The following is a 26530-nucleotide window of genomic DNA, read 5'->3' on the forward strand; positions in this document are numbered from 1 at the left end:
ACAACAACGGAGGTGGTTTTGTGGTACATCTTTGGAACCAATAAGGTTTTTATTTCATTTTTTCAAAAAAAAAGTTTATTAGATCTTTGTGTTTGCATATTGCATTTGAAAACTGCTGTAAAAACTGTTGAAATTATGGTCAAGTTCAACATGCAAATTAATACATGAGAGAAAGGAGTTGCTTGTAAACTAACCTGCTGGGTAGGTTGCATGACCCCTCCTCTTCTCCTGACCAATTAACTAACACTCTTTCTTTGATAGGCAAGGATGACCTATTGTCAATTGTTTTACTGCCTTTGTTTAGGTACAAGCTTTTGGAACACTATCCAGGAAAGGTTTTTTTTTCTTTTGAGTTCCTCCTCACATCAGTCATTTTCTGTCCCTCAGCCATGCAGTCTGAAAGAACCCACCTTTTGTTTTTACTGTTTTAACCATTTTCTTCATTCCTTCCATTAACCTCTGAAGTATCTTGTGCCTTATTGAAAATTTATGTAACCAAGTTCAAGCCTAAAACTTGCAAGATATTTGAGTAAATATCTATTTTCTTATCTTAAAAGCAATATCTGAGCAATTAATTCAGCTGGCTAAATGTGTGTTTGGGAACTTTCTACTCAATTTTAACTCCTAAAATTACCAGAAATAAAAGACATTCCTCTCTGTTGTTACTACAAAGTCCATCACTCTAATAAAAACTGTATATTGTCTCAGCCATGGAGCAGAGTTAGTTTCTCAAGATCATGTCTCGATACTAGTGCTTCTTCAGCTATCCAGAAAAGATTTCTGAACAATTTCAGCTTGGGAATGTTTCTCTCAATTTCTCTCTCTCTCTTTTTTGTGACCTTTCTAAATAATTTTTTTCTGGAAAGGATGTAGCCTTGTAGCATTAAAGTCATACATTTTAGGGCAAGATCCTTTTATGAACTTGTACAGGAATGTGATTGTTTCTTGGCTGGGATCCTCACTTTCATTTTCTACCATACACACCATGTGTATCAACTGCACAAAAGGACTGTGAGAATAATCCTCTATCAAAGAATGGTAATGTGTTGAAACATTGTTTAACATTTAATATTCTCTGAGAGTTCTTTGACAATTGCAGTAGCAATGGCAGTTCCATCTAAAGTAGCTCTACCTCTACCTTATTCATACAAAAGAACAAAAGAATGCTCTTTTGCATGCTGTAGAATACCAGAAATCGTGCTGAGTGCATCAAAGAATGTATTCTCCCCTGACATAATTGTATATGAAACTCCTAATCTGGTGAACACTCTGTCAACTAGAGCAAGTCTGCAAAATTCAGCAGGTATATAGCAGCCCCACTGGGTCATTATTACCAACAAGCTTGCCTGTATTAGTGCTAATTTATCCCCCATGTTCGGACCAGTCGCTAGAACACAAGGAGCTTTGCTCTCAGAGTATTCAACTTTTATACTGGCCAGGATATCACTAGGGATGAAGTTGTCTCCAAAGAATGTTTTTGTAATGCACTAATGGCTGTCTCATGAGAAGAGAAGACTCCCTGGAAAAGACCCTGATATTAGGAAAGTGTGAAGGCAAGAGGAGAAGGGGATGACAGATGACAAGATGGCTGGACAGTGTCATCGAAGCAACCAACATGAATTTGACCCAACTCTGGGAGGCAGTGGAAGACAGGAGGGCCTGGTGTGCTCTGGTCCGTGGGGTCACAAAGAGTCGAGCATGACTAAATGACTAAACAACAACAACAATGGCATGAGTATTTGAGCTCCAGAAATTGGTGTGTGTTGTCCTCTGGCAGCAAGATTACAGATTGGGACAATGACCCATCACATCCTTAACTATGATGTGCAAGAAACAACATCTAGAATGGCAATGCATTCTAGTCCTGTTTTCCAGTCTTTGCTGTTTCTGTCAGTCGTAGAATAACTTTTTCATACAATCTTTTTATGTGGCTTTTCTCAATTTTTCTGCATTGACAGTGTCATTCAACATCTTCTCTATGGCTTCAGTCCAGTAATGCTTCTGTTTCTTTCTGCTGGACTTCAGTGCATATTCATCAGTGAAGTCTCAAGCCACTGCAGTTTCTGCAGTCTCCATTTGCTAGCAGTTTTTTTTTTGCCTGTTCCCCAATACATCATGGCTCTGACACCCAGTCATTTGTGCTGCTCTTCCAAAGACTGGTGAAGGCATTCCTCAGCGTCACTTATATCCTCTAATGCTTTATTATAAGCAGAGTTAAAGCCAGGTTTTGGATTAACCACACCAGTCTTCCACAATGAACAAAGACTGCATTCCACGTGTTAAGTTCTGCTTTCGTGTCTGAGAAACAGAGTTCCGGATTTTCAAACTTGGCTGTTACTATCTGTTTTAATGTTTTGGATTTAAATCCACTAATAATATCTTCCAAAACAACTATGTACTTTAAATCCTTCTAATGCAGATCAGAAGTCTATTATCTTCTTCTTGCCATACCTTGCCTCTTCATATGTAACAGCCCTGAAAGATTTTAAAAAGAAAACCACCCAGACTGCTGGAGGGCCAAAGACTCTATCACGATGAGTTGTCATCAGCTTGCTGAGTACTGAGTGCAAGAATCTCTCTGTCTAGTATAGCTGTAAAATATATTATATTTATCAAGTAGACTTTGTCCTGGATCTGGCAATTAATTTGCATACAGCTGTGTCAGCAAGTCCTCCTGCTTACTGTGATAATTTGGTGCTGTGCAAAAGCTCTTTTGTTTCGCAAGCCATGGGCAGTTCTCACCCTTTATGCCATGGTTCTCAACCTTGGATAACCCAGGTGTTCTTGGATTGAAACTCCCAGAATTTCTGGGCAGCACAGCCAGTGGTGAAGGTTTCTGGGAATTGCAGTCCAAGCTCTGCTCTCTTCCTGTTAAGAATATCCTTTACTTACTTTTACTTTAATTAGATTTATACCCCGCCCCTCTAGACCAGGTCTACTCCATTCCATTCCATTGTACTAAATACTAGATATATCCACTGCCAATTGCAGCACCCAACTACATGAGAAAGAAGAGGTGTGTTCATAAACAAAGAGCATAGCTAATAATGTACACAGTTTCTTGTACTGAAGATATACAAATGTAGTAAATTCATGCTTTAAAGGGGGCTTAGAAAGGCTGTTTCTAAGCCTGAGAGGACTCCCTGGAAAAGACCTTAATGTTGGGAAAGTGTGAAGGCAAGAGGAGAAGGGGACGACAGAGGATGAGATGGTTGGACAGTGCCCCCGAAGCAACCAACATGAATCTGACCCAACTCTGGGAGGCAGTGGAAGATAGGAGGGCCTGGCGTGCTCTGGTCCATGGGGTCACAAAGAATCGGACACGACTAAATGACTAAACGAACGTAGAAAGGCTGTTGGCAAGAAAGACAGCTATGTGACAACCTCATAGCTTATTGTATATCGTTTCTACGTTGTATTGGTACAAAAGTGCAATGGCATTTTGTGCAGATGAACCCAGAGATGAGGGATCTCTCTCTACATGCTGCACAGAAAATGAAGTGGCAAATGCCTTGGGCCAACACTGCATTTCACGTTGAAATTCTGACCATGGCACTGCAAATTCTCAATATTTATTTGTCTTGTATGTAGAGTTGAGAAGTGCATTTACATCAGGCTTGCTTAACCCGCCCTCCTCCAGATATTTTGAGCTAAAGTCCACCTCATCATTAACCACTTGCTGTGTTGGCTGGGGCTCATAGGAGCTGAAGTTCAAAATATCTGGGGAGCATGAAGTTGGGGAAAACTAACGATATCATTTTCATCACGTTTTGCTTTCAGGTGAACTCTTCTTGGGTAAGGAAGGATTGTTGTGGATCCATGTATCTGTTCTCACTGTATATAACACAAGACAGGTCCTAAGTGGTAGCAACAAATAAAATGAAGCTGGGAGTCATTGTTGGACTCACTAAGGGTACTTGTAGCTGCCAGGGACATTCTGCATCAGCTAACCACTCAAGGTAGGCAACATCCTGCAAATGACCTGATAAACTGTAGGCACACATTGTAGATTTTTTAAACGTGCATAAAATTAATATTTTTCCACAGGGAAAACAGTACATTTTCCTTTGGAACATGTGTACAATGCCTGCAAGTTTAACTTTCTCTGGCAAAATAGCTTTTAAAATGTTTCTAGTTATAAAGAGAGATCATTCCTTCACATTGAGAGATGTTCTTTGGATAACTCTCCCCAACCCTGCCCACCCAAATACTTTGTTAAATTCTTTCTGCAAGTCCAGTAACCCTGATTAATGAGGCTGATGGTTCTGCACCAAACAGGTGATCGCTGCTCTTAGTTCTGCTGTTCTATTTGGAAAAAGACGGAAGGATTTACAAGCACAGCACAGAATCATAGAGTTTGTATGAAAATAAAAGGATCGAGTCCAGCCCTTTGTCAATGCAGGAAACCAGTACCATAAAGTATCCCTGACAGGTGATCATTGTATCTCTGTTTAATAATATCCACTGAAGGACAGTCCACCACCCTCTGAGGAAGTTGATTCCATTGTGAATGACTGTCAAGTTATGAAATTCTTCCTAATATCTAGTTAAAATCTGCTTTCTTGTAACTTGAATCTACTACTTCTGGTCCTATCCTCTTTAGTTGCAGAAAATAAGCCTGCTACATCTCCCACATGGCAGATCTTGAAACACTTGAAGACGGCTATTATATTGCCTCTCTGCCTTCCCTTCCCCAGGCCAAGTGCCTCGGCTTTTTCTCATAGGGCATGGTTTCCAAACCTCTTACCCATTCTGGTTCCCTTCCTCCAGATACATTCCAGCTTTGGATATTCCTCTTGCAGAGAACTAAACACAGTAATCTAGGGGAAAGCTGACTAAAGCAGAATAGAGTGATATTATTGTTTCCCTTGATCTGGGCTCTGTACCTCTGTTGATACACCTTGGTATAGTATTTTCTTTTTTCTTTTTTTGCTGCTGCATCACAGTGTTGCCACAAGTTTAGATTGTGATCTATTAAGGGCCATAGATCCTTTCCGCATGTACTACTGCCTATCCAGTTCTAACCCATTTCAATATTGTGCATCCAATTTTTCCTGTCTAAGTGCAGCACTTCACATATTACCCCATTGAAATTTGTTTTGTTTGCATTAGGCCAGTTCTCTAATTTATTAAAGTAATTTTGAGTCCTCCTTCTGTCTTCAAATATATTAGCAATCCATCCAACTTTAGTGTCATCTGCAGATTTAATGAACCTCCATGTCCTCAACCAAATTATTAATAGACATTGGACAACAATGGGCCTGGAACAGAACCCTACGACACCCCACTGGTCACTTCCCATCAGGATGAGAAGCCACTGGTGAGCACTCTTTGGGTGTGTCAGCCGGTGTGTAGCTATTGGCTGCCCTGAGATACCTTTCAGCTCTCAGGAAGCATTTTTATATATGTCATTAAAGAACTCACTCAGAAAATGGAAAAGTAGAGCCACACTTCATTTATTTCACTTTAAAAGTCTGAGATGATGATTGCTACTATACAACACAGTTATGGCATTTGCCTCTTCAGTTCTGTGCTTTAGTATCTATCTTCACTGCAACTGAGCATACAGTACTCTTTAAAACTGCTTATGTAAGTTCTACCTTTTCCCATGTAGTAAATGTCAACAGAACCTCACTGAAAAACAAAATTCCATGGTGCAGTAACAGTGAAAGCTACAACATTCAAGCTACTTTGCAGTAGCATCATGAAAAGTATAGGCTCAGCCTATCAAAAAGTTAAGAATTTAACATTGTAACTATACCAACTTATCTTTACACATTCATTTGGTCAGGATTTAAGTCATTTTTTCCAGTGCCACAGTTCAAGTAAATGATTCTCTATAAAGAGACATCTGTGGGTGAAGAAGTGTTCAGAATTTCGAATCTGGGATATTTAAGTGCTGATAATCTACAACATATACACAATCGATAAATATATTTGTATATTTATGTATACAAAGGATAAACATTATGAACGGAACAAACACAGTCTGTACAAAAATAGCCACTTTGATGAGAACATGCAAATATGCCATACTTGAAATCAAGTTTAAGAAGCATCTCTGAGTTGTTTTCTTGAATATAAATTTCTGCTCTCACAGATTTCAAAGTAGGTTTATCAAGAAAGTCAATTGTCCTATTAAAGGTACAAAATCTATTAATAAATATTAACTAAAGTCATATGTAGAGCTTTTAGATGATACAGTTTCAAGTATTTTTGTCTTCTCACAAAAGTCTAGATATTTCTACATTTGGCTCATCTACTACTTTATATGGATAAGGACCCATGATTCTGAAACCATTTGGCAACAAATAGCTTGAGAATCAAAGCCTATTGGATAAAGACAGAGCCAAAAATGTGTGGATAAATGCTAAGGAAGATGGCTTTCCCCTGTGTTGTGCCTGCAGTGCTGTATTTGCTGGTGTTCATGGGTCCTTTATCCTGTATATCTACTTAAATCAGTTGCAAAATGCCCTTCTAATATTTGTTTGTTTGTTTGTTTAAGGCCAGAAGGAAAGCACCCAGATATAGAAGTCTTGCTCACTAATGGCTACAGAGAGGAATAATGTTTAATGAATGAAATCAGACATACATTCACAGTGCGCTTGGCATAAAGCAAGTTAAGTGTTCGATCTACATTCTGTCACACATTAGAATGTCTGTCTGTGTTTGTCCATACCAAGATGCATATCCAAGATGAGCAGCTGTACTCCAGCATCACAGTGAGAGAGGCCACCCAGAAATGATACAATGCACTTGGCTGGAATCTTTAAGCTCTTTAAGGTGTGAGTATAGGCACAACTCATGGTGCATTGACCCCTATATAACATTAAGTAACCTCACTGAAAGGCAACTGGCAAAATTGTACTATTGTTCTTCATGAAGGAAAACTACAACAGTATTTCCTCCCAACTCAACACTGCCTGGAAAGCATGATGATTTCTTTCAAACATTTCTTAAAAACTCTTCAGTTTCTGCTCATGTACCTGAACCATCACAAGGCTCATTATATATTGATGAGTCATGAACCTTGGAGGATGAAAAAAGGGAGTAGGGCTGTGATCCCCAACGTGACATCTCTGTGTGCCATGGTACCCACAAACATATTTCGTGGTTGGGGTATATGTGTGTGTTTCAGCCTTGCATAACTGTAAGAGATGTAACCAGACAACACCTTTCTTACCTTTCTCCAGAATATCTCTGAACCTGACATGGGCCCAGAAGCATATCTGAGGAATGAAGATAGTAGACAGAAAACAGGCGCTTTGCTTTACAACTGAAACCTAGCACACAATAAAAGAGAGGGAGGAGAAATGGGCCCTGTTGCTTCTTGCTTGTCTCATAAGCCTGGGGTGCTGCATACCAGAGAACGGTGCAAGGTGATGGGGGGATGAAAAATTCAGCTATGAGGTAAACTGGGGACTAGCAGAGAATAGAGATCATGGGCTTCCATAATAAATAAATAGGGTACAAGATTATGCATCTGAATGTATGATTAAAGAGTACCTATGCCAGCCTAGCAGTTCGAAAGCATGTAAATGCAAGTAGATAAATAGGTACCATCATGGTGGGAAGGTAACAGCGTTCTGTGTCTAGTCGCTCTGGCTGCGTGACCACAGAAATTGTCTTTGGACAAATGCTGGCTCTATGGCTTGGAGATGGGGATGAGCACCGCACCCTAGAATCGGACACAACTGGACGAAATGTCAAGGGGAACCTTTACCTTTACCTATGCAAGAAAGAAAAAAATGTACTTGGGGAGATGTAGAGGGGGAGGGAAGTTGAGGGTGGTAATTCTGTGAGAGAAGATCTGTTCAGGCATTATGCATGTAAGCCCTATTCTCTTACAAGAACTTTTTGTTTAATATAAATATCTACAAAGGAGCCTGGAAGCATTTTCAGTAATTACAGCACACCTATAATTGGGAGCCCTACCTTTTCAAAGTTCCTGGTCATAGGAGCATCGTAACCTTGTTCAGTTGAACACAGTTACAGACTCCTTTTCAGACTTCATATAAACAAGAAAAATATCCTGCTGGCATCTGGATAGGTTGCGGACATGGGAGTGAGGCTTATTTGTTTACTTTATTTATATTCTGCCATTCTCCCAGGGAAGTGACTTATGTACATAAGCCCATGCTCACTAGCCATTTAGTCTTCCATTTCAGGCATACTACCCGATTAGGGCTACAGAATAGCTCTCTTCAGGTAACTGCCCAGGAGGGAATCAGTTATAATGGTAAACCAGGGGTACATGCTTGGGTTTTGCCTCTAACTCCCAATATTGATGAGGAAGATCTGAAAGACAGTGTAACATTTACAGTGCTCCACAGAATTGGGAACCCTGCCCAAAAAGAGCTTGTGCATGAACACATTTGAACTGAGAATCAACAGAATCCTGTGTGTTTGCTCTGTGAAGTTGGAGAATAAGTGACCTATGGCAGAATGATGCCAAAGGAGAAAAGATGACAAGGGAATTAGAGATTCAACAGATAGGATTGTTTCTTTTGAAAATTACACTCCATCTCTGTCTTGTATTCAAATTCTTGGGCAAGATGTTTAGTCCCATCAGTGTGCCTTTCTATGAAACTGGTGTTTCGTGCCCATCAGAACAATCATTTTAAATATGGGTACCCCCCCACCCCCATGATAGCCTTTTGGTGATGGCACCCCTTTAGTTCCAAATCTGTTTCACCACTTCATAAAGACTGAGGATCCCTGAGAAAGGGAAATGATAATGGAGCTATTTTTCAAATCTACCCCTACCTATTTTACATCCTAAATGTACACCATGGATTCAGGGCTCCCAAGCTGCACACTATGTTTCAGTGAACATTCCCAGAATGTAGATCCAGCTAAAGAAAACTCTATTTAGCCATTACACTGTAAGACATCGTCAAACGATGGATACTTAATAATATAGCACAGCCTTCCTGCCTCTATAGTTTCATTAATGGTACTAGTTCTAACTGCAAGAATGCTCAATGCACTATTGATATTAGGACAGACACCTTCTGTTAATTGTTTATACAGCCATCACAATTAACCATAGACTGAGGAGTCACAAAAGGCTCATTTACTTTCTGATCTTCCTTCATGGAAGCTGCTTGGTCAGAAATTGAAGAGAAGGACAATTGGTCATGTTCCATTATATGCACTTGGTCCTCTTCTTTGTCTTTTTTCACATAGAACATTTTCCTAAATTTTTTGAGTTCATGAAGTTCACAGAAAGTTTCAAGAACCACCAACATTGCAATGAGACCCAGCAACAGGTAACCTAGGAAGGAATGAGAAGAATGCTTAAAATACGATTTGGTGGTAATAAAAATAATAAAAATAATAAAAAATAACAATAACAACAATAACAACAATAACAACAATAACAACAATAACAACAATAACAACAATAACAACAACAACAAGAAGTCAATTCTGACTTATGGAGACCCTTTTCGGGGGTTTTGGGGAGAGAATACTCAGACTTTGCAGCTTGCCCAGGGTCACACGGTCTGGCTCTTCTGAGATACACAACATGGAACTCCCAACCTCTGGCTCCACAGCCTGACAACTAACTCAGTGAGCAATCTATAAAATGTGCAATCTATTTGAGTTTATATCTTGCCTTTTTCTTCAAAGAGATTAGAATAGTATTTTATACTGACAGTTTGCATTAAAGCCTAAAATCACCTAGTGATTTTTTAATTAAGATTATCTACACCCCCAAAATTTTACTCCAATTGCCACATTGCACTGGATCAGTCAAAAATACCTCTGAGACTCATGATCATGTTTTCTGCACATTTTTAAAAATAAAATTGCAATTGCTCAGTTTATTATATATTCAAATCCTGGCGAAAAGCCTACCCAAGGTCAAAGGTTTAAAATACTGTACATAATAAGCATAAATGCATGTGATGAACAATTCAAAACAATGAGGGCTGAAATTAGCTGTATGTGTCATGAGTTCTTTCTCTTGCTAACCTCTCATATCTTTGTAAATCATGCATTTGCAGCCCCACAAAGGAAAAAATCACCTAGTGTGGAGAATTCTCAGTACGAGTTAAAGAGAATCTAAGAAAAGAGATGTGCACTTTGTTGCTTCCTGCTTTTATTCTTTGCAAAACTGCAGCCTACTATGGCTGCTTTTCATTAAAAACAACAACCCCGTTTGACATTAGTCATATACCTGCATTTAACATGGCACACCACCTGTTGGGCAGATGACAAGAGAAAGAGCAGGTTACTGTTGAAAATAAAGAGGGAGGGTCTAAAGGCTGCAGCCTATCTTAAAATGCTAGGAATCTTTCTACTGGTGGCAGACCCATTTTAACAATGAGCATGGAGCACAGTAGGTCAGCAAGAGCCAGAAGTGTTTTAGCCTCTTTTGGCCAGCAAAGGAAGTGAGCCTATTTCAGTCTTAGTGAGGTTTGTGCATAAAAATAAGGGTTGCACGTATATGGTGCCTCTGGCTAATGGCAGAACCAAAGAATCATAGAAGCAGCTCTGTGGTCCATCTAGGTCAGCATGCTACATCCTACAGTGGCTAACTAGATACTTCCAAAAAACCTACATGTAGGGCATGAAGGCAGTGCCTTGAGTTCTTTAACCACAGCAGCTGCTATTCAGAGGTATAGTACCTTTGAACATGGATATTCTATTTCATTCAAATGGCAAGCAGCCATTAACATAGCCCATCTCAATTTGTCTCCATGTTTTTTTAAAAAAAAATGCTGCTAAAACACATGGTCATCACTACATCTTGAGGCAAAGAATTCCACAATATTTTGTGTGAAATAGTTCTTCTATTGGTCTGTTCTGAATTGAAGGCTGTTCATTTTCACTAGTGAGCCTGAACTTTGCTGTTGCGGGAGAGATGAAGGAGGGGGAAATTATGTTCTCCTCTCTCCATACTATCCAAACTTAAAGAAAAAACGTGTTCATGCTCCCTCTTTAGGTGACCTTTCTCTAAATTAAGAGCTCCATTAAAAACACACACACAAACTTTTTTGTGCAGAAAAAGTATTCCCATCTTTTCATTTCAGTTACATTTCAGTTTTCTTTCCATTGCTATAATATCCTCCCTAAAGCTGGGCAACCAGAAGCTTTCCCAGAATCCCCCACCATATGGGACCTCAAATGGCCATGAGCCTGAGTACAGTGGTTCCATGTACCTATCCTGGAGCCTATATTTTCTAACAGTCTATATATTTTCTAACAGCCATTGATAGAACCATCCTTCATTGATTTGCCTAATCACTGAGTAGGGAACACACAACTCTCCAGATGTTGCTCGAATGCCACATCACTAGGGCCTTATCGGAGCTAGGGCCAATCGCAGTGGTACAGCCAAATGATATAAGCCAATGCCCATCATAAGTAACCTTAAATTGCCTAGTTGTGCTATGATTTATTGATTAATTGGTTACAGTAGATTAACAGGAAGGCAGGTGGATCTTAAAAATTTGTGCCAGAGTCCAATAAACTGATTGACTAACAGGGTTCTATCAAAACTGATACAGCTCTTTCTACACCATTCTGGAGTTACATTTGAAGAAGTAATTCTATTCAACGTTGCATGAAGGTGCACATGCACACATTCCTAACACAGTTTGATAACCATTTTGAAAATCACTTTTGGATTGTTCTTTATCTGCTGCTATACAAGTAACTGAAGTCAATAAGAAGGGAAATGTGCCAGCTAAGTCTCAGTCTTTACCCAGTCATTTGATACTCACATGTAATTCCTAATTTATACAGCTCTCTGAATTTTTGGTTATAGCCTTCTCCTGGAACATAGTCACCAAGGCCAATGGTACTCAAGGAAATGAAGCAAAAGTAAAAGGATTCCAGGAAGTTCCAATCATCTTCAAGGACAGAAAATATCGCTGCCGGGATAAAGAAAAAGCAGGAGACCATCACAAAGCCCAAGGTCACAGCATGGATGATGGCAACGATTTGTTTTGAGAAACCCCAACGAATGTGGAAATATAGAACAGGCCGCCTGGTCACATAGACTATCATGCGTTGTACGACTGCAGTCAGGAAAAGCAGTGTGAAGGGGATTCCAATGACAGAATAGATGATGCAGAAAGCCTTTCCTCCATCTGACAAAGGCACTGTGTGGCCATAACCTATAAAATGATAAAGAAGCATAGGAGTGAGACTTCAGGGGAAAATTAGACACCTCAAATACAGCTTACTTTTTCCATCTTCTGTAATTCAATAGTACGGCTGACTACATGGATTTGTAATTCAAAGTTTGGAGTGTCTATAATATGCATTAACAGCATTTTACTCTGCTAACTATATTCTAGATGATTATTTGTGACACAAAATAATGAAGATCAAAGACAGTGCATCTTGAAATCTGAGGAACTGTTTCTACCCCTTTTTCTGTTGCTGAATATGGATGGCTTGTAGTCTAAGCAGAAAGAGGAGCCTCCTCTTTATTACAGGGTGATGCCCTTCCCACAACCAGATGAACCTCTGCAGTTTCTAAACCAGACATTAGACACCAGCAAAGGGCAAGCCACATTTGAAAGGGATGAGCATTTTATCTCCTCTGGAATGGGAACAGCTATAATGCAAACGGATACCAGATCATCATATTGCAGCTATTATTTCAAAGACAGCTACTTAACACCTCTTAAGTTCCACATATATTAATTCTGTAATTTCACTCGGAAATAACAGAATGACACAGGAATGACCCTTCCAAAAATGGTAACAGAGTAAGTCCAGCTTTCTTTTGCCATGTCCTCATCCAAAAGGGATTCTCAAAACTGTTTTCCAAAAGGAGATCTGCAAAGTTATTACAATGCTTGATAATTTATGACTGTAAAGTTCAAAATGAACTGTAACATTAGTTCTCCTAAAATTTGATTAAAGCTATTTTCTTCTTAAACTGAATTGAAACAGAAAAGGTGGAATGAAAGTGGGTTTGTTTTTTAAAAAAAACATATGTACTTCCTGGCCCTGGGTACTGATACTTGCTTTCAACTACATGTCAAGACTGCTCCAGCAGTGCCTTTTCACGTGCAGTCTTCTAAGCTTTAACTCGTTTATCTCTCTTATTAGACTGTGGGCTTGTTCAAACGGGCATTTGACCCACTGTTTGGTGTGTTGATGGGGTGGATTGGTTTGCTCTTTTTTCTGGCAACCACACGACATAATGACTAGAGCAGACCATTTCAAATTGAACATTTTCCCTGGTCCTCTGAGGAGGGGCAGAGGAAAGGAAATTGTTTTGGCTCTACTAGTCATTGCTGTTGCACTGAATCACTTAAAAGTAATTTTTTTAAAAAAATGTTTTATTTGCTTTTGTGTGAAATGCCAGCTGTGGCAAGTGTCTTCATTGGTGTTACACACAAAGCAAAGAGGGGAAAAAGTAGTTTTGAGTTATTCAGTGCATCAAGGATGGTCTAGCACAGGCAAAAATAAGAATTTCACTTCCACTGCACCTCCACAGAGGATCAATGGAAGTGTTCAATGACAGTGGAAGGAGACAGAGGGCTGCTTGAGGTTGATAGGCCATTTGCATGTGAGGATCATGCCTAATGGCATATTGCTTCTCCCCCTGACCTCAAGCGACCCAGCCCCCACTAAAAGGGCCAGTGCAGTCGCACCTTGACTCGTTTCAACACTCATTTGAAGCTATTATGATTTTTCCTATTCAGGCCACTTTCTAGCATATAACTAAACATGCTGCATTCCATTTCAGAAATGGCTCCTTGGGAAATCTATCAAATATTCTGAGGTAGTAAGACTATTTAAGGTGGAATTCTATGACCTGCTAAGAGTTTAAGCTATCTGGATTTCTCCCCCATGACAAGTTTCTTGGATGATTTTCCTTTTCTTTCCTGAAATTTTATGTAAGCGATAACAACACTGCATTGCAACAACCTCTCTTTGATCTCTCCCATGCCCCATCTAGTAAGTCTTGATGCTTCAGCAGGAATTGTATGACTGGCTGTCCGTTGCCGGTGGCATGCCAGAACAACTGAAGAGTAGAGAAGTTTCATGAATTAAATCACTGCTTCCCAAAACATCACATTCCTTTTTAATGTCCAACAAATGTTTATGCATCCTTATCTCTCCTTTAACCATCACCCTACTCTATTTTTAAAAACAACACTGCACTCTAAATTAAAAATTAAAAATAAGCACAGCAAGAATTATTTTACTTTAATTTTGTGTTGGAAAATTTGAAAATAAAAAAATTCTTTGGAGCTGGTGAAAATATTTTTCATTATGCAAATCTCACAATCCCACAAACCCCTTGTAATTTCTTCACATTCCTTAAGAGGATTCCCTCCCCACAAGTCTGGGAACGGATTGAAAATCCAGTAAATGCAATATTGCACATATTTCTCTTTAACATGTGTTCACAAATATGTAAGGAACAGCTCACTCAACTGGGTGTTTTTAGCCTGAAGAAAGGAAGACATTGGAATGACATGATGTTGTTATGTGCTGTCAAGTCACTTCCAACTTGACAGCAACTCTGTGAATTAGCGACAGCTCCTCAAAAGTCCTATTATTAACGGTCTTGCTGCTCTCTTACAAACTGAAGGCTGTAGGTTCCTGTACTAAGTCAATCATTTTTTTTCTGCTCCCTTCAACTCTCTTCTCAACTTTTGTTTCTAGAGAAAATCCAGACTTGATTTATCATTCTTTCAGGTGGTTCATAGTAACATGTAAAACTTTCATCCAATATGGCACATCAGATGAAGTGGTGTTTTTTTTCACTGACAGCTTTCTTCAGTGTCCAGCCTTCACATTTGTACACATTAGTTAGGAATACAATTAATGGAATACAATTCCAACTGGTAATTAGTAATTCCTAATTACAATTAGGAATACAATTAATGGTATGGATTATCTTGGTCTTGGCTGACACGACCTTATTCTTAAGGATAACCTTTCCCATAAGGATAGTGATATTGTAGCCCTCTTCAAAGGACTTTCATGTGGAAGATGAGACAAGCTTGTTTTCTGCAGCTCCAGAGGGCAGGACCTGACACAATGGATCCAAATTATGAGAAAGTAGATTCCTAAACACTAGGAAGTACTTCTTGACAGTACAAGCTATTCAACAATGGAATGGCCTTCTTAAATGGGTAATGAACTCTCCTTCTTTGGAGGTTTTTAGAATACTCTATTAAAATTCTAATATTATAATTCTATTATAATTCTAATTTTGACAGAAAATAGAAATGCACATCCCTCCTTGTACAGAACAAGCTTAAGTGAGGGAAGGAGAAACGAGCCTAGTCCTAATATGCTATGCCCGTGATCAGATGAGCATTTAGCCTGCTCTTTGGTTCACTGAGGGATCCGGCTGGTTTGCTCCTTTTTCTGGTGATCACACAACATAACTCAACATACAATATCAGCACTCAGGGTACTCTATTAAACAACTGTAATATGGACATCTAATTAACAAGTCTGGCTGAAAAGAAGCACTGCAGCTGAACAGATAAAAACCTGAAGAGGAAAGAACTCAATGGAGTTTCTGTGACTACAGCTGTTTTTTTAAGGACATAAGATAAGAGTCTAAATTTTGGATTCTGTACCAATGAATGGGGCTGTGTATGCTACATTCTATAAAACAAACATATTATTGTTCACTTGTGCAATTGTTCCATGTAAGCCTAATATATATACTGTATTGCAAAGATTTCCTGCAGGTATGATTTTTGCTTTTCTAACAAGTAATTTCTCTTAAGGCGCAGGACTGTGGTGCAAAATTGTAGATCTGAAAACTGCTCATATCAAAATCATGGCAAAATCTTGCTGGTGCAAAGTTATAATAGCATAAACCAGATCTGATGCAGGAAATAATTTAAACTAACGGAACACTTTGTATGCCCCTTTAAGGTTCTGCGATTCCCTAGGGCTCCTTTTTGTCATCCAGCAGTGGTTTTTGACAACTGCTTCCTGTGAGTCACACAAAAGGGACTCTTAGGGAGCCTTGGAACCTGAAAAGGGTGTGTGTGAGGGGAGATAGGAAGCTTTCGATTAATTTGATTTAATTATTTACTGCACCATGCCCAGTTTATGCTGACATAACTTTATGCAACAGGATTTTGCCCAATAAAAATCTTTTGAAGAACTGTTTTGATTCTTTCCTTAACATGCAATCCTAAATATTTTTAAGAATGCCAAATATGTATCACAGTCCAACAAATTGTGAACTCCAAACAGGACACACAGAGTTAAAGAAACCGAAAGACGTGGACACTTTTACAAACCAAAAGGCGAATATGAGGAACTGTGTCTTTTTCATTGTGTCACATAGTTTCTGGAATAAAGTGCCAACAGAGATATGTCAGGCCCCTTCCATCCTTGCATGTAGAAGGATAGTAAAGACTGAATTATTTAAGGCTACTTTTAACAACTACATTCCAGAATACTGACAATAATAAATTTTATAATAACAGAAAGCTTTGTCAAAATCAAAAAGGGAGGCTCTGGTTTTCAAAAATATAGTAATCACTTTCCAGACTATGAAAAGTAATGGCACGCACACAAGCACACTCACAAAGACACAAACTATGTAGGATACAAGGAAGCAAGAATGCAGTGTGAGTTATTTACTTTTGACCTTGATCAAATTTATTCCTCCAGGTATTTCAAAACTATGGGTTCAACTGTTGAAGAGTTAGTATTAAATGGTGTGGACACTTTTGCAAAATTTATTTATTATTATTTATTTATTTAACTTATAAGCCGCCCACACTATCCAAAGGTCTCTGGGCGGCTTACAGCATTTAAAATACAATAAAAAGCCAAAATAAAAGGGCAAAATAATTAAAATGCAATTAAAAATATATATTCTAAAAATTGCCATCACACCCACAGCTGATATTATTTCAAAAGCACAGAAACAGTAGGTAAATTTAAAATATATAGAATTTATAGAAACATAAAGTGTGTAACAGGTTTTTTCATTACATATTTTCCTGGTGTAGGACCATTATAGCTAAACAAGGCATACTGCAATGGGACAATACATTTTTGGGTATCAGCCTTTCCAGTAAGGCTTTAACAAACATAAATTAAAGGGAAATTATGCCAACCCATTTTCACACTACTTTTAAAACGCATCATAAATAGTATACAGATAGGAGTGTACTAAAACACTAGGACTATAAATCACAGTAAAGAAAACCCCCCTATAACCACTATCTGCATGCAACAGCCAATTAAAACCTATTAAAATGCAATTGCCCATTTTAATTCCTTCTTTAGTCTGATAGTTTCCTTCTGGAGCAATTTAAAAAAATCCTTTGGAGGTCTAATTCAACTGCTGCTACTTCTACACCTTTGAAATAACAGGTTTTTAATTTCAACATTTAATTTTTCCAGAACTAAGTATATCAAGAAAATTTTCATCTATTTGCATTTCTGCAGCCCAACTATGGGGACTCACTAATAAAACTAATCTTATACTATGAAGTCCAAATTTTACTTTCTGAAAGCATGAAAGGGTTTTATATATCTTGGACCTAATTCAGGAATTAAAAAAAAAAAGAATTCTTCCTGATTGTGTTTTCTAAAAGCAGAAAGACAGAAGGATACTAACATTTATTAACCTTGTTGCTGTGCATCACAATTTCTATTACAGAACCATGTCTTGGTAAATGAATGTAAATTGCTTGCAAATATAGCATTTTTTAACCAAACAAGTCAAGTGTATCTTCCAAAATCAGTGTTAAATACAGAGGGGAAAATTCATTTCTTCACAGAAAAGAATGGATAGAAGATTTCTGAATACTCCTTTGAGAATATGGACTAGACAAGTCATAATTTACTAATTTACTGGTTCACCTACCTGCTAGGCAACAAACAATCAAAAACTTTTTATCTGGGTGAGGTTCTCACTAACAAAGCAGGGTGTAGCTTTGCATGGCTGAATCAATAAAGAGAAGGTAACTACAACTTTACAAGGAGTATAAAAAGTGCTCTGGAGAGAAGGAGAACAACATGACAAATACAGATTGAGCTGCTACAATAGTTTAATGTAAAAAATATTACAAGTAATCCCAATAAAATTTACACCAGAAGCAGTGTAAATGAGAAAGGAAAATTTGGAAAATTGTTCTGGATCTTCAAGGTGTTCTTACATCATGACTCATCATCCTAGGGCTCCCCAAAAAATCTTCTGTTTTGTACAGGTGATGAAAATAACACATATGTGTTACTACAAAGCTATTAACCAGCAGCAATTTCCTCATCTGCTATATAATATAAAGGAATATGGAGTGTCGAGTGTCTTTTTGAGGGAGTAAGATAAGTTTAATGCTATGCTTTTTCATCTCCTGCAGCAGCTTATGCAAATATACATCAATTTTTAATGTTCATCCTAATTAAACTAAACTCTCAAAAAACACTGTTTATTCCTAATGTACTGGGGGTTTTGCCAGCTTGTGGAGATAGCTGCTGCTGAGTGAAGCACCTGTGCAGGATGGTGACTCTGTTGGGGATAAGAACAAATGTCAGGTGCAATTAATCCAGAACAGCTTCTAACATTGCTATATGACATCTGTCACCAGCCCTCATTCAATATGATTCGCTCAACAGCTTGATATTAATACATTGCCATCTACTGATATATTTAACAATTCAAGCATCTAACAAGTTATGAATTAATTATGTAACCTGGGTAAATTATTTTTTCCTGTAATACAGGCAGCATAAAACCTGCAATAAATAAGCTGTATAAACAGTACAGGGGATGGGATGGAAAACAGAATACAAGAGGTGTTACATGCTTCCTTCTCCAAATCAGAGAGAACACAGGTTGTAATATTTTCTAAACGGAGCAACACATTACCCCTTAGTTGGCATTCTTGAGGAGTAATATGCAACCCATTACTCATTTGTACTGCGTAATGTAATGTAACACATAACTGCAACATGATTTGAAATGCTACTGTTTAAATTGTGTACCGAAAGAAAGAACCCTACTTTAAAAGGTCAAAAGAAGCTCAATCCTCCCCCTCCATTAAAGTTTATGAAATGAGTTAACATTACTCATGGAGAGGGTAATGTTAATATAATTGTTCAAGTATTTAACAATAATAATGGTACCCCTTGTTGTTACAAAAAGAAAGAAGGAAAAGAGGAATGATGTCACTTTAAAGACTACTTCCAAGCTCTGAGTCAGAATACTTGAATTTAATTTCAAGCAGAGGAAACAAATAAGACAAAATCTGGTACTAGTGATGGTGAGCAACATATAAGCAAATTCAGGAATGACACAATGAAATCCTGTTGTGTACCTATACAGATGTAACTAGATTTCATGCCCGCAGTAGCTACAATTATGCCAAGACAAAATGCTATGCATGAAGCACTTCCATCGTTGCATTGTGCAATTTATCACAATTGGAACCCCACAAGCAATCATGCAACTGAATTGCACAACTTATTTTGCCTGGGAAAGTTACACCAGCGTAATTGCAATGAATTGGATTCCAGCTGTAAGAAGGCCAGTTCAAGTTCCTTTTGTGCTTTGTATGCAACAACAAATGAGGAATCCTAGATCAAATCAAGCCTGAATTCCATTTAGAAGAAAAATTATAAAATAACAAGACTATAGTACTTCAGGCACATGATGACAAGACACATTGGAAAAGGCAATATTAGGAAAAGTTGAGGGAAGTAGGAAAAACAGAAGATCAAATAAGAGACAGATCGACTCCATAAGGGAAGGCACAACCTTTCAAGAGCTAAGCAGGGCTGTTAATAACAGGACATTGTCATGGAGAGGAGAAGGGGAGGTATGGCCAGCCTACCTCATACTTCCTTTTGCCTCTTCTACCTGCATGCTTCTCTATGACTACAGCCTTTCCTTGACATTCAACTATTTGTATTTATTTAAAAAAATAACTAAAATGTAAAGAAAGACAATATATTAGTAACAGGTTACTAACATGCTACTCTTTATGAGTAACTTTAAAGATAATGGCCATAATGCCAATGGCATAAATTTCAATAGCAAATTACCACTAGTTAAGAAGTCAATGTTTGCATTTCTTGTCATGTGCCAAGTCTCACGGCTGGCGGCAATCACTGACTTCTTGATGAGTAGCAATTTGGCATGAAAATTTATGTTGCTGCACCTCTGCCAGTAAGCATATGTTGTAAGATTCTGGCCAAAGAAATTAATAAGGAAAAAACTATGTTCCTACAATTCAAAGGAGAGAAATTCAATGAGGCATTCATGTTTGAAAAGTCTGTTTGATCAGAATGCACTATGGCAGGGAGGAGATGCAGTAAATAAATAGACTGGCTAAGGTCAGCACTTTGAAAACCTCAAATACATTATTTCCTGTATACTGCTTCATCTGAGAAATCAAACTCCCAATACGTAGTTGCAAAAGTTCTTGTGTAATATCTGCAGCATTCAGCAGCTGACACCTAGCCAGCTATGAGGCAGCAAGATCCACCTGCATTGAGAACATTACATTTTTTAACTCCTAAGGTTCATTAACATTGTTCCATGCTTAAAATTATATTTTATCGAAACAATCAACAACAACATTAGATGCAAAAAATATTGCAGTATAAACATATTTTTAGGAATGTGGGTAAAAACAAAGTCATTTCAGTGTGTTCAAAGACTGTATTTTTCCCACATTCCTTTTCTTTCTGGGTTCAGGTTAGACACACATGCTTAGCCATAGCTAAAACAAAATCTTTATATATCTCCAGTGATGTCTATCACTTCTGCCCCAGGGACATTTTAAAATAGTTTTTCAGTGCATACCAGGAAACGAGATAGACAATTAGACTGTTCTGTCCATGCTTTTTAATATCCACACATTTCCTCTTCACTCCTCTTCACCCAACCACTCTGTTCCCTTCCCATCCAGTTTTCATTTTTTCCTACACATTCTTTTCCATCACCCCTCCAACTACTTTGGCCGAAGATTTCTCTACCAAGCTTCTATCCTATACTAATTTAATCAGCAAAAAGCCCTAGGTAAGCCTCTATAGTCAACTCCTTATTAGAGATGGGGGTATTCATATATGAATATCTCCACACAGCTGGAGTTAATGAGGGTCTGGCCTCTGGGGCTGGACCATCCACTCAACACATTTCCTGGCGCCCCCATCTTCCTTCCAATTGCTCTGGAGAGCCACTTAGCTAGCCACTCAACAGCCTTGCAGGGAGACTCATCCTCCCTTCCGCTGCCAGGAGTGGCTAGATGACCGGGAAGAGAACGGGGTTCGGGAGTGATTGGAAGGATGACATATGAGTAGATGGTCCGGTCCCAGGGGCCCGACCCTTGTTAACCCCAGCTGCATGGGGATATTCATATTCATATATGAATACCCCCATCTCTACTCCTTATCCCAAGTTGGTAGCCAGAGTGATCAAAAATCCAGCTCTGGAGTCATTCAGATGGGTACTGGACTGCTGTTTGGTTCACTGTGAGGACAGACTAGTTCACTCTTTTTTCTGGTAACTACACAATGTAACTGCTAGAGCAGACCAATTTGCCCCAGAGCACACCTACCTGCTCTGGGCCTTTTTGAGCCCTTTTCAGGGGTTTCTACTGTTTGATGTGGGCTGGTGCACTCTAGTTTAGTCTGTCCCAGTATGTGCTATCACTGGGAACAGACTAAAATTGAGACTTGCAGCTGTCAAGGCTCCTTCCACTGCCAATTTCCAGTATTGTGAAGTGGCTTAATAACCAAGCTAATTTCAGATATTGACAAATTAAACACTCCCCTGCTCTTCTGCAGCAGGGCAGGTGAAGTATTATTATTATTATTATTATTATTATTATTATTATTATTATTATTATTATTATTATTATTATTATTATTATTATTATTATTATTATTACTACTACTACTACTACTACTACTACTACTACTACTACTACTACTACTCTGTGAGACTATCACTGTTGCAATGAATCGCTTAGATTAAATTTTTTAAAGAAAAATTTTTGCCTTTGTGTGCAGTGCTGATTGAAACTGCAGCTGCAGGCAGTTTCTTGATCAGCACTACACACATGGCAAGAAAAAAATTAATTTAAGTGATTCAATGCAATGGTCTAGCACAGGCAAAAATAATAAAAATTGGATGGTTTAGTGAGATCTTGAGCAATGTGATGCCTTTTCGCAGTACCTTCCTCTGATGGAAGTTCACCCTCTTCCCACTTTGTGCATTCTCTCACCTGGCATGCACAAGGGCAGACACAGAGACACACACACAGGTGCACACAACAGTCAGGAGGAGGGGGAATCCACCTGACTCCTTTAGGCTGTTTTCCCACTCTCCTCTCCCACTTGTCTTCCCTCTCTTCCTTTTTCTGCTCCCTTCTTCCTTTCCTGACACAGGAGAGATAGGGCTCTGAACTTATCCATTTGGACCCAATATGGACCAATCTAATCTGATTCAGACTCCATCCAAACCAGTCCAATTCAGTTTGGGAAGCAGCCTAATAATTTGCACAGCTGCAAAGTACTACTTCTGGTTTATGCTTTCATAACTTTACACTAAGAGTGTAGTAATTAGCAAACCTAGGTTCTATTCTCTACTGAGCCATGAAACTCAGTGGGTGAACTTGGGCCAATCACATTGACTTCTGCCTCACAAGCTGGTCATTGTGAGGATAAAGTGGCCATTTGAGCTCAGTGGGAAAGATAGATAAATGTAGCAAATAAAATAAAGTCTGCACAATTAGTTTGTAGTTCAGTGTTTTTTAAAACATAATTCTTGTCATTGCTTGTGGTGTATATGAAAATGTGAAGTGCTTTCTAACAAAGTTGTACCACAGAGCCTTGACAATTATAATTCAGAATTAACTTTTCATTTGAAGTATTCATACTTTGTGAGTCATATTTTTAAAACCATTTTGTATTCTTCATTCAAACCTTGTTAAACTGTTTCGATGACTCATTCTCCTGCACATTTAATTAGCACTCCAATTTTTCCCTCCATTTTTTTGGTCAACATTTATACTTTGTCCAAAGATCTGTCTTAAAAAAATTATATTGTTCAATATATCTTTATTTTTAATAGTGATTTTCTTCATTTCCGTATTTCTTTTACTATTTTAAACTCACAAAACAGTAATCAGACAAACCAGCTGAAGTTTCAAAGTTGTTAAACTATTCATGATAGCTGGAAAAGTGTAAGTGATACAGATGTGAAGCAGAATGAAGCAAAGCCAAAACTTTCCCTTGGTTGCCTCTAAAAAGCTCCTTGAATTCCACTTTATTCACTGGTCTCCACTTCTATGAACAACACAGCATATTCAGATCTATTCTTGCTATCCACTAGGGCTTAGAATATCTATAAGCTTCCTGCTTACTGGGGAAAAAAGCCTTTTGGGTAGGCCTTTTGATGATACTACCACAACTCTAGTAAAGAACAGTAAAGTAGGGGGTATCTTCCCAAGTAGGGGATTGTCTTTTCTAATGGCTATCAGAGATTACCATAAATGGAAACCTTTGATCTGCTAACTCTGTTCTTAGTTCACTATCTTTGAGGATGCCTGAAATAGTATAGTGTATATGCCTTGTCTATGCTTTGTATAGTGCAAAGTACTTGCCCTTTATAGTGCAAAGTATTAAAGCAAAGTATTTCAATATCACTGCCATCAAACATGTGTAAAACATAACAATTATGTGTAATCAGGACAATTTGGACCCATTATGACTTTTGTCAGGGTTTCCTGACAAAAGGAACTGACTCACCAGTTTCTCCTTCTGATGGTGCTCCAGGACCATGCAGCTTGCCCAAGCCTATGCAATCCTGGCTCTTCCCACAAGAAAATCAGTGGAGAACTGAACCTCTGATTCTGCAGGCAAGTGCTCTAAAGCAATGACATAGCCAGTCAGCTACACACACACTAGAGGTAAGTGGGTACCATCAAACCCAACTGGGGGAATTGGAAAAGTCACAGCTAATGCTGTCATCAGCCTGACATAGTCACTAATAACCAATTTCAGCCACCAAATACCAATTCAGGTGCAGAGTTACCTATCAGTCTGAAACTGGGCTGCTCAACATTAAACAATGGTGTCCCCCTTACTCAAGGAAGCTCCTTCATGCATAAATCAGAAAGGATCCTACTTTCCCCCTATAGTCGGGAACATAACATATTTTCAGCATTTCTAATGAAGTAGAAAATATACTTCAATCTGTACAACTTTTGAATCCTTAACAGTGTTGCCACATTATAATACTTCTAAAAACACAAACACAAAGAAAGCAGGCCATAGGCTAAACTGGTACAGTAATGGAGCACCCTAAATTGCCATGTGGCAGGAAGCCTTTGATGTTCATGTGAACATAAATTACTGCATCCAAAAAAGGGATGAACAATGAATGATGCAGCTGGCATAGGTGGTTTGCAACCAGAGTATGGGGTACCCACCTCAAACTTTGGGGTGAGCCTCCCAGGAGTACAAGGATATCAACACTTCTGTGTAAATAAAAATCAATGCTGCCAAGAGGACAAATTCAACCATGGCAATTTCCCACAAACTTACATTTTAGGGGAAAAATTCAAAAATTTGATATTTAGATAGAATAAAATTGTTTTTTTAAATGTGGGGTTCAAATGTAACTGGACTGTTTAATTCAATTAAAAACAGAAAGTTCTTTCAAGCACTGAAATTCATAGCACAATGTAAAAAAAAAGTAGCTAAAAGACCAAAGCTATTCAGATTGCAAGTATGTGATGAATTAGTTATGGTTGTGCTTTTCAGCCACCCACGGTGAGCAATCGGTTTTTCCACTGTAACAGGAAATACAATACCCATGTCGTCACCAGGTCACCTTATTCAGAAGCAAGAGAAACAAACTAGCTGGCATGCATCCTCTTAGACATTCATCCAATTAGCATTGCAATGTAGTCTCTGCTTTTGAGAATACTTGCAAAACTTCTGGCTTCATTCTGTAGAAACAGAGGCTTCTGAACTTTCCAGTTCTTCCAGTTAGCAAGATTGAAAGCATTTAAACTAAACAGACTCTTATCAATTTATCAGTTGGCACAAAACAACTCCAGATGTTTTGCTTTTCTGCACAGGGTGGAATGGATGGCAAGTTTGCTGTTTTCAAAGACAAATATGATTACTGACAGAGTGTAAACAGTTTAAATGAAAATCAGAAGCATGAGGTAGTAGGGACAAGTGTTTATGCTCCTCAATCAACATCGCTCTGATTTGCAGAACTACAAAAGGAAGTGTATTGTCTACCAGGTGAATTTGAAAAGAAAGAAAGAAAGAAAGAAAGAAAGAAAGAAAGAAAGAAAGAAAGAAAGAAAGAAAGAAAGAAAGAAAGAAAGAAAGAGCTCATTGCAGTGTAGAACCTGTGTTTGCCTGTTGTACAAATAACATTTTAGACATCTTTAATGTCACAAAAGTCTTTTCCTTCATCTCTTTTTAGTAACAGAATTTATTTCACACGCAGCTTTCATTCAATCATTGTTAGAACAAGAGCCACACATTCTCCACTTCTGTTCAAGATAAACATGCACAGAACTGCACTGCAAATTTCAGTACAGATTCAAACCTTCCCAATCCAAAGGAGTCTTAAATTTCTTATGTAAGTAGAAATGAACTGTGATAAATTCTAAATACATGACTTTAGTATTGGGGTGTACATTTCTGAAAGTATTTCAAGATGCAAACCTGCAGCTCTGGTTTTCTAGGCATAGGCATCCTTCAGTCTCGAGAGACTATGGTAACATGCTCTGAATCGAGGAGTGTCCTCTCCAGAACATGAAGCCCGGGTAAGGTAATATGGAGGATAGGCTGTTACCCAAGCAGCAGATCCCCCCTCTCCACATTGCTGAAATGGTCCAATGGAAAGGCAAGAGCCAATACGACTGGTTCCAGCAATGTCGCAGGAGTTGGCAGAACGACACATGCTGCCTTCGGGACTCCAGCTCCGGAGTTTGCCTCGAGGTTAACTCCTGAAGCCTTCCTGAAGCCTTTTCCATGAGTGGATATAGCCACAAGGCAGTGGAGGTTTGAAATCGGAGTTTTCCTTCTCCTAGATGGGCTGCCTTCCATGGCTGACGAGCCCCACCTACCCGGCTTGGTTTTCTAACAATATGTTTATAGCATAATGAGAAAGCTAGTAACAGAGAGATTGTGGCTGCTAAATCTTTTATCAAGAGGAACATCAACAGAATTGTTCAAGCTCCAGGTCTTCAGTTCAAATGACTGAGTAAAAAAACAAAACAAAACAAAAAACAAAACAAAAAACACACAGTTGTACAAAATATATTATCCAAACTTACATACAGCAATTAGCCCTGAATTTCTTGATAACTATTTATTGCTCCTCAAATGCTGCAGACCAATCTAGATGAACAGTAAGCTGTCACTGCAAAGTTATTTTTCTGACTGAACACTGAAATCGAAGAGCTGAACACAACAAAAGTTTGCTTTAAAATATTAAACTCTGTGTGTGTGTTTAGTCGTTTAGTCGTGTCCGACTCTTCGTGACCCCATGGACCAGAGCACGCCAGGCCCTCCTGTCTTCTACTGC

At 38.5% G+C, this 26530-nt stretch overlaps 1 protein-coding gene and 2 pseudogenes across 2 annotated transcripts in view; all 3 read right to left on the reverse strand.

Annotated features, from left to right (window-relative positions):
- Positions 1–366: 366 nt before the first annotated feature.
- On the reverse strand, positions 367–1487 carry LOC110076374 (DNA mismatch repair protein Msh6 pseudogene; annotated as a pseudogene).
- Positions 412–6806, reverse strand: LOC140706582 (DNA mismatch repair protein Msh6-like; annotated as a pseudogene). Its single transcript, XR_013544495.1, has 3 exons — positions 6680–6806; positions 3611–3720; positions 412–2279 (listed from the first exon to the last, which is right to left on the reverse strand). The product of XR_013544495.1 is annotated as a DNA mismatch repair protein Msh6-like (transcript).
- KCNK1 (potassium two pore domain channel subfamily K member 1) overlaps positions 5441–26530 on the reverse strand; it is a 29430-nt gene continuing 8340 nt past the window's right edge. The window contains exons 2-3 of the mRNA XM_020786865.3: positions 11736–12131; positions 5441–9277 (exon numbers count right to left, since the gene is read on the reverse strand). Of these exons, the coding sequence (XP_020642524.1) occupies positions 9018–9277; positions 11736–12131 (656 nt within the window). The 3' untranslated portion in view covers positions 5441–9017. The remainder of the gene's footprint in view (positions 9278–11735; positions 12132–26530) is intronic.

Source organism: Pogona vitticeps, chromosome 1 (genome assembly GCF_051106095.1).
Source record: "Pogona vitticeps strain Pit_001003342236 chromosome 1, PviZW2.1, whole genome shotgun sequence".
NCBI lineage: Eukaryota > Metazoa > Chordata > Lepidosauria > Squamata > Agamidae > Pogona > Pogona vitticeps.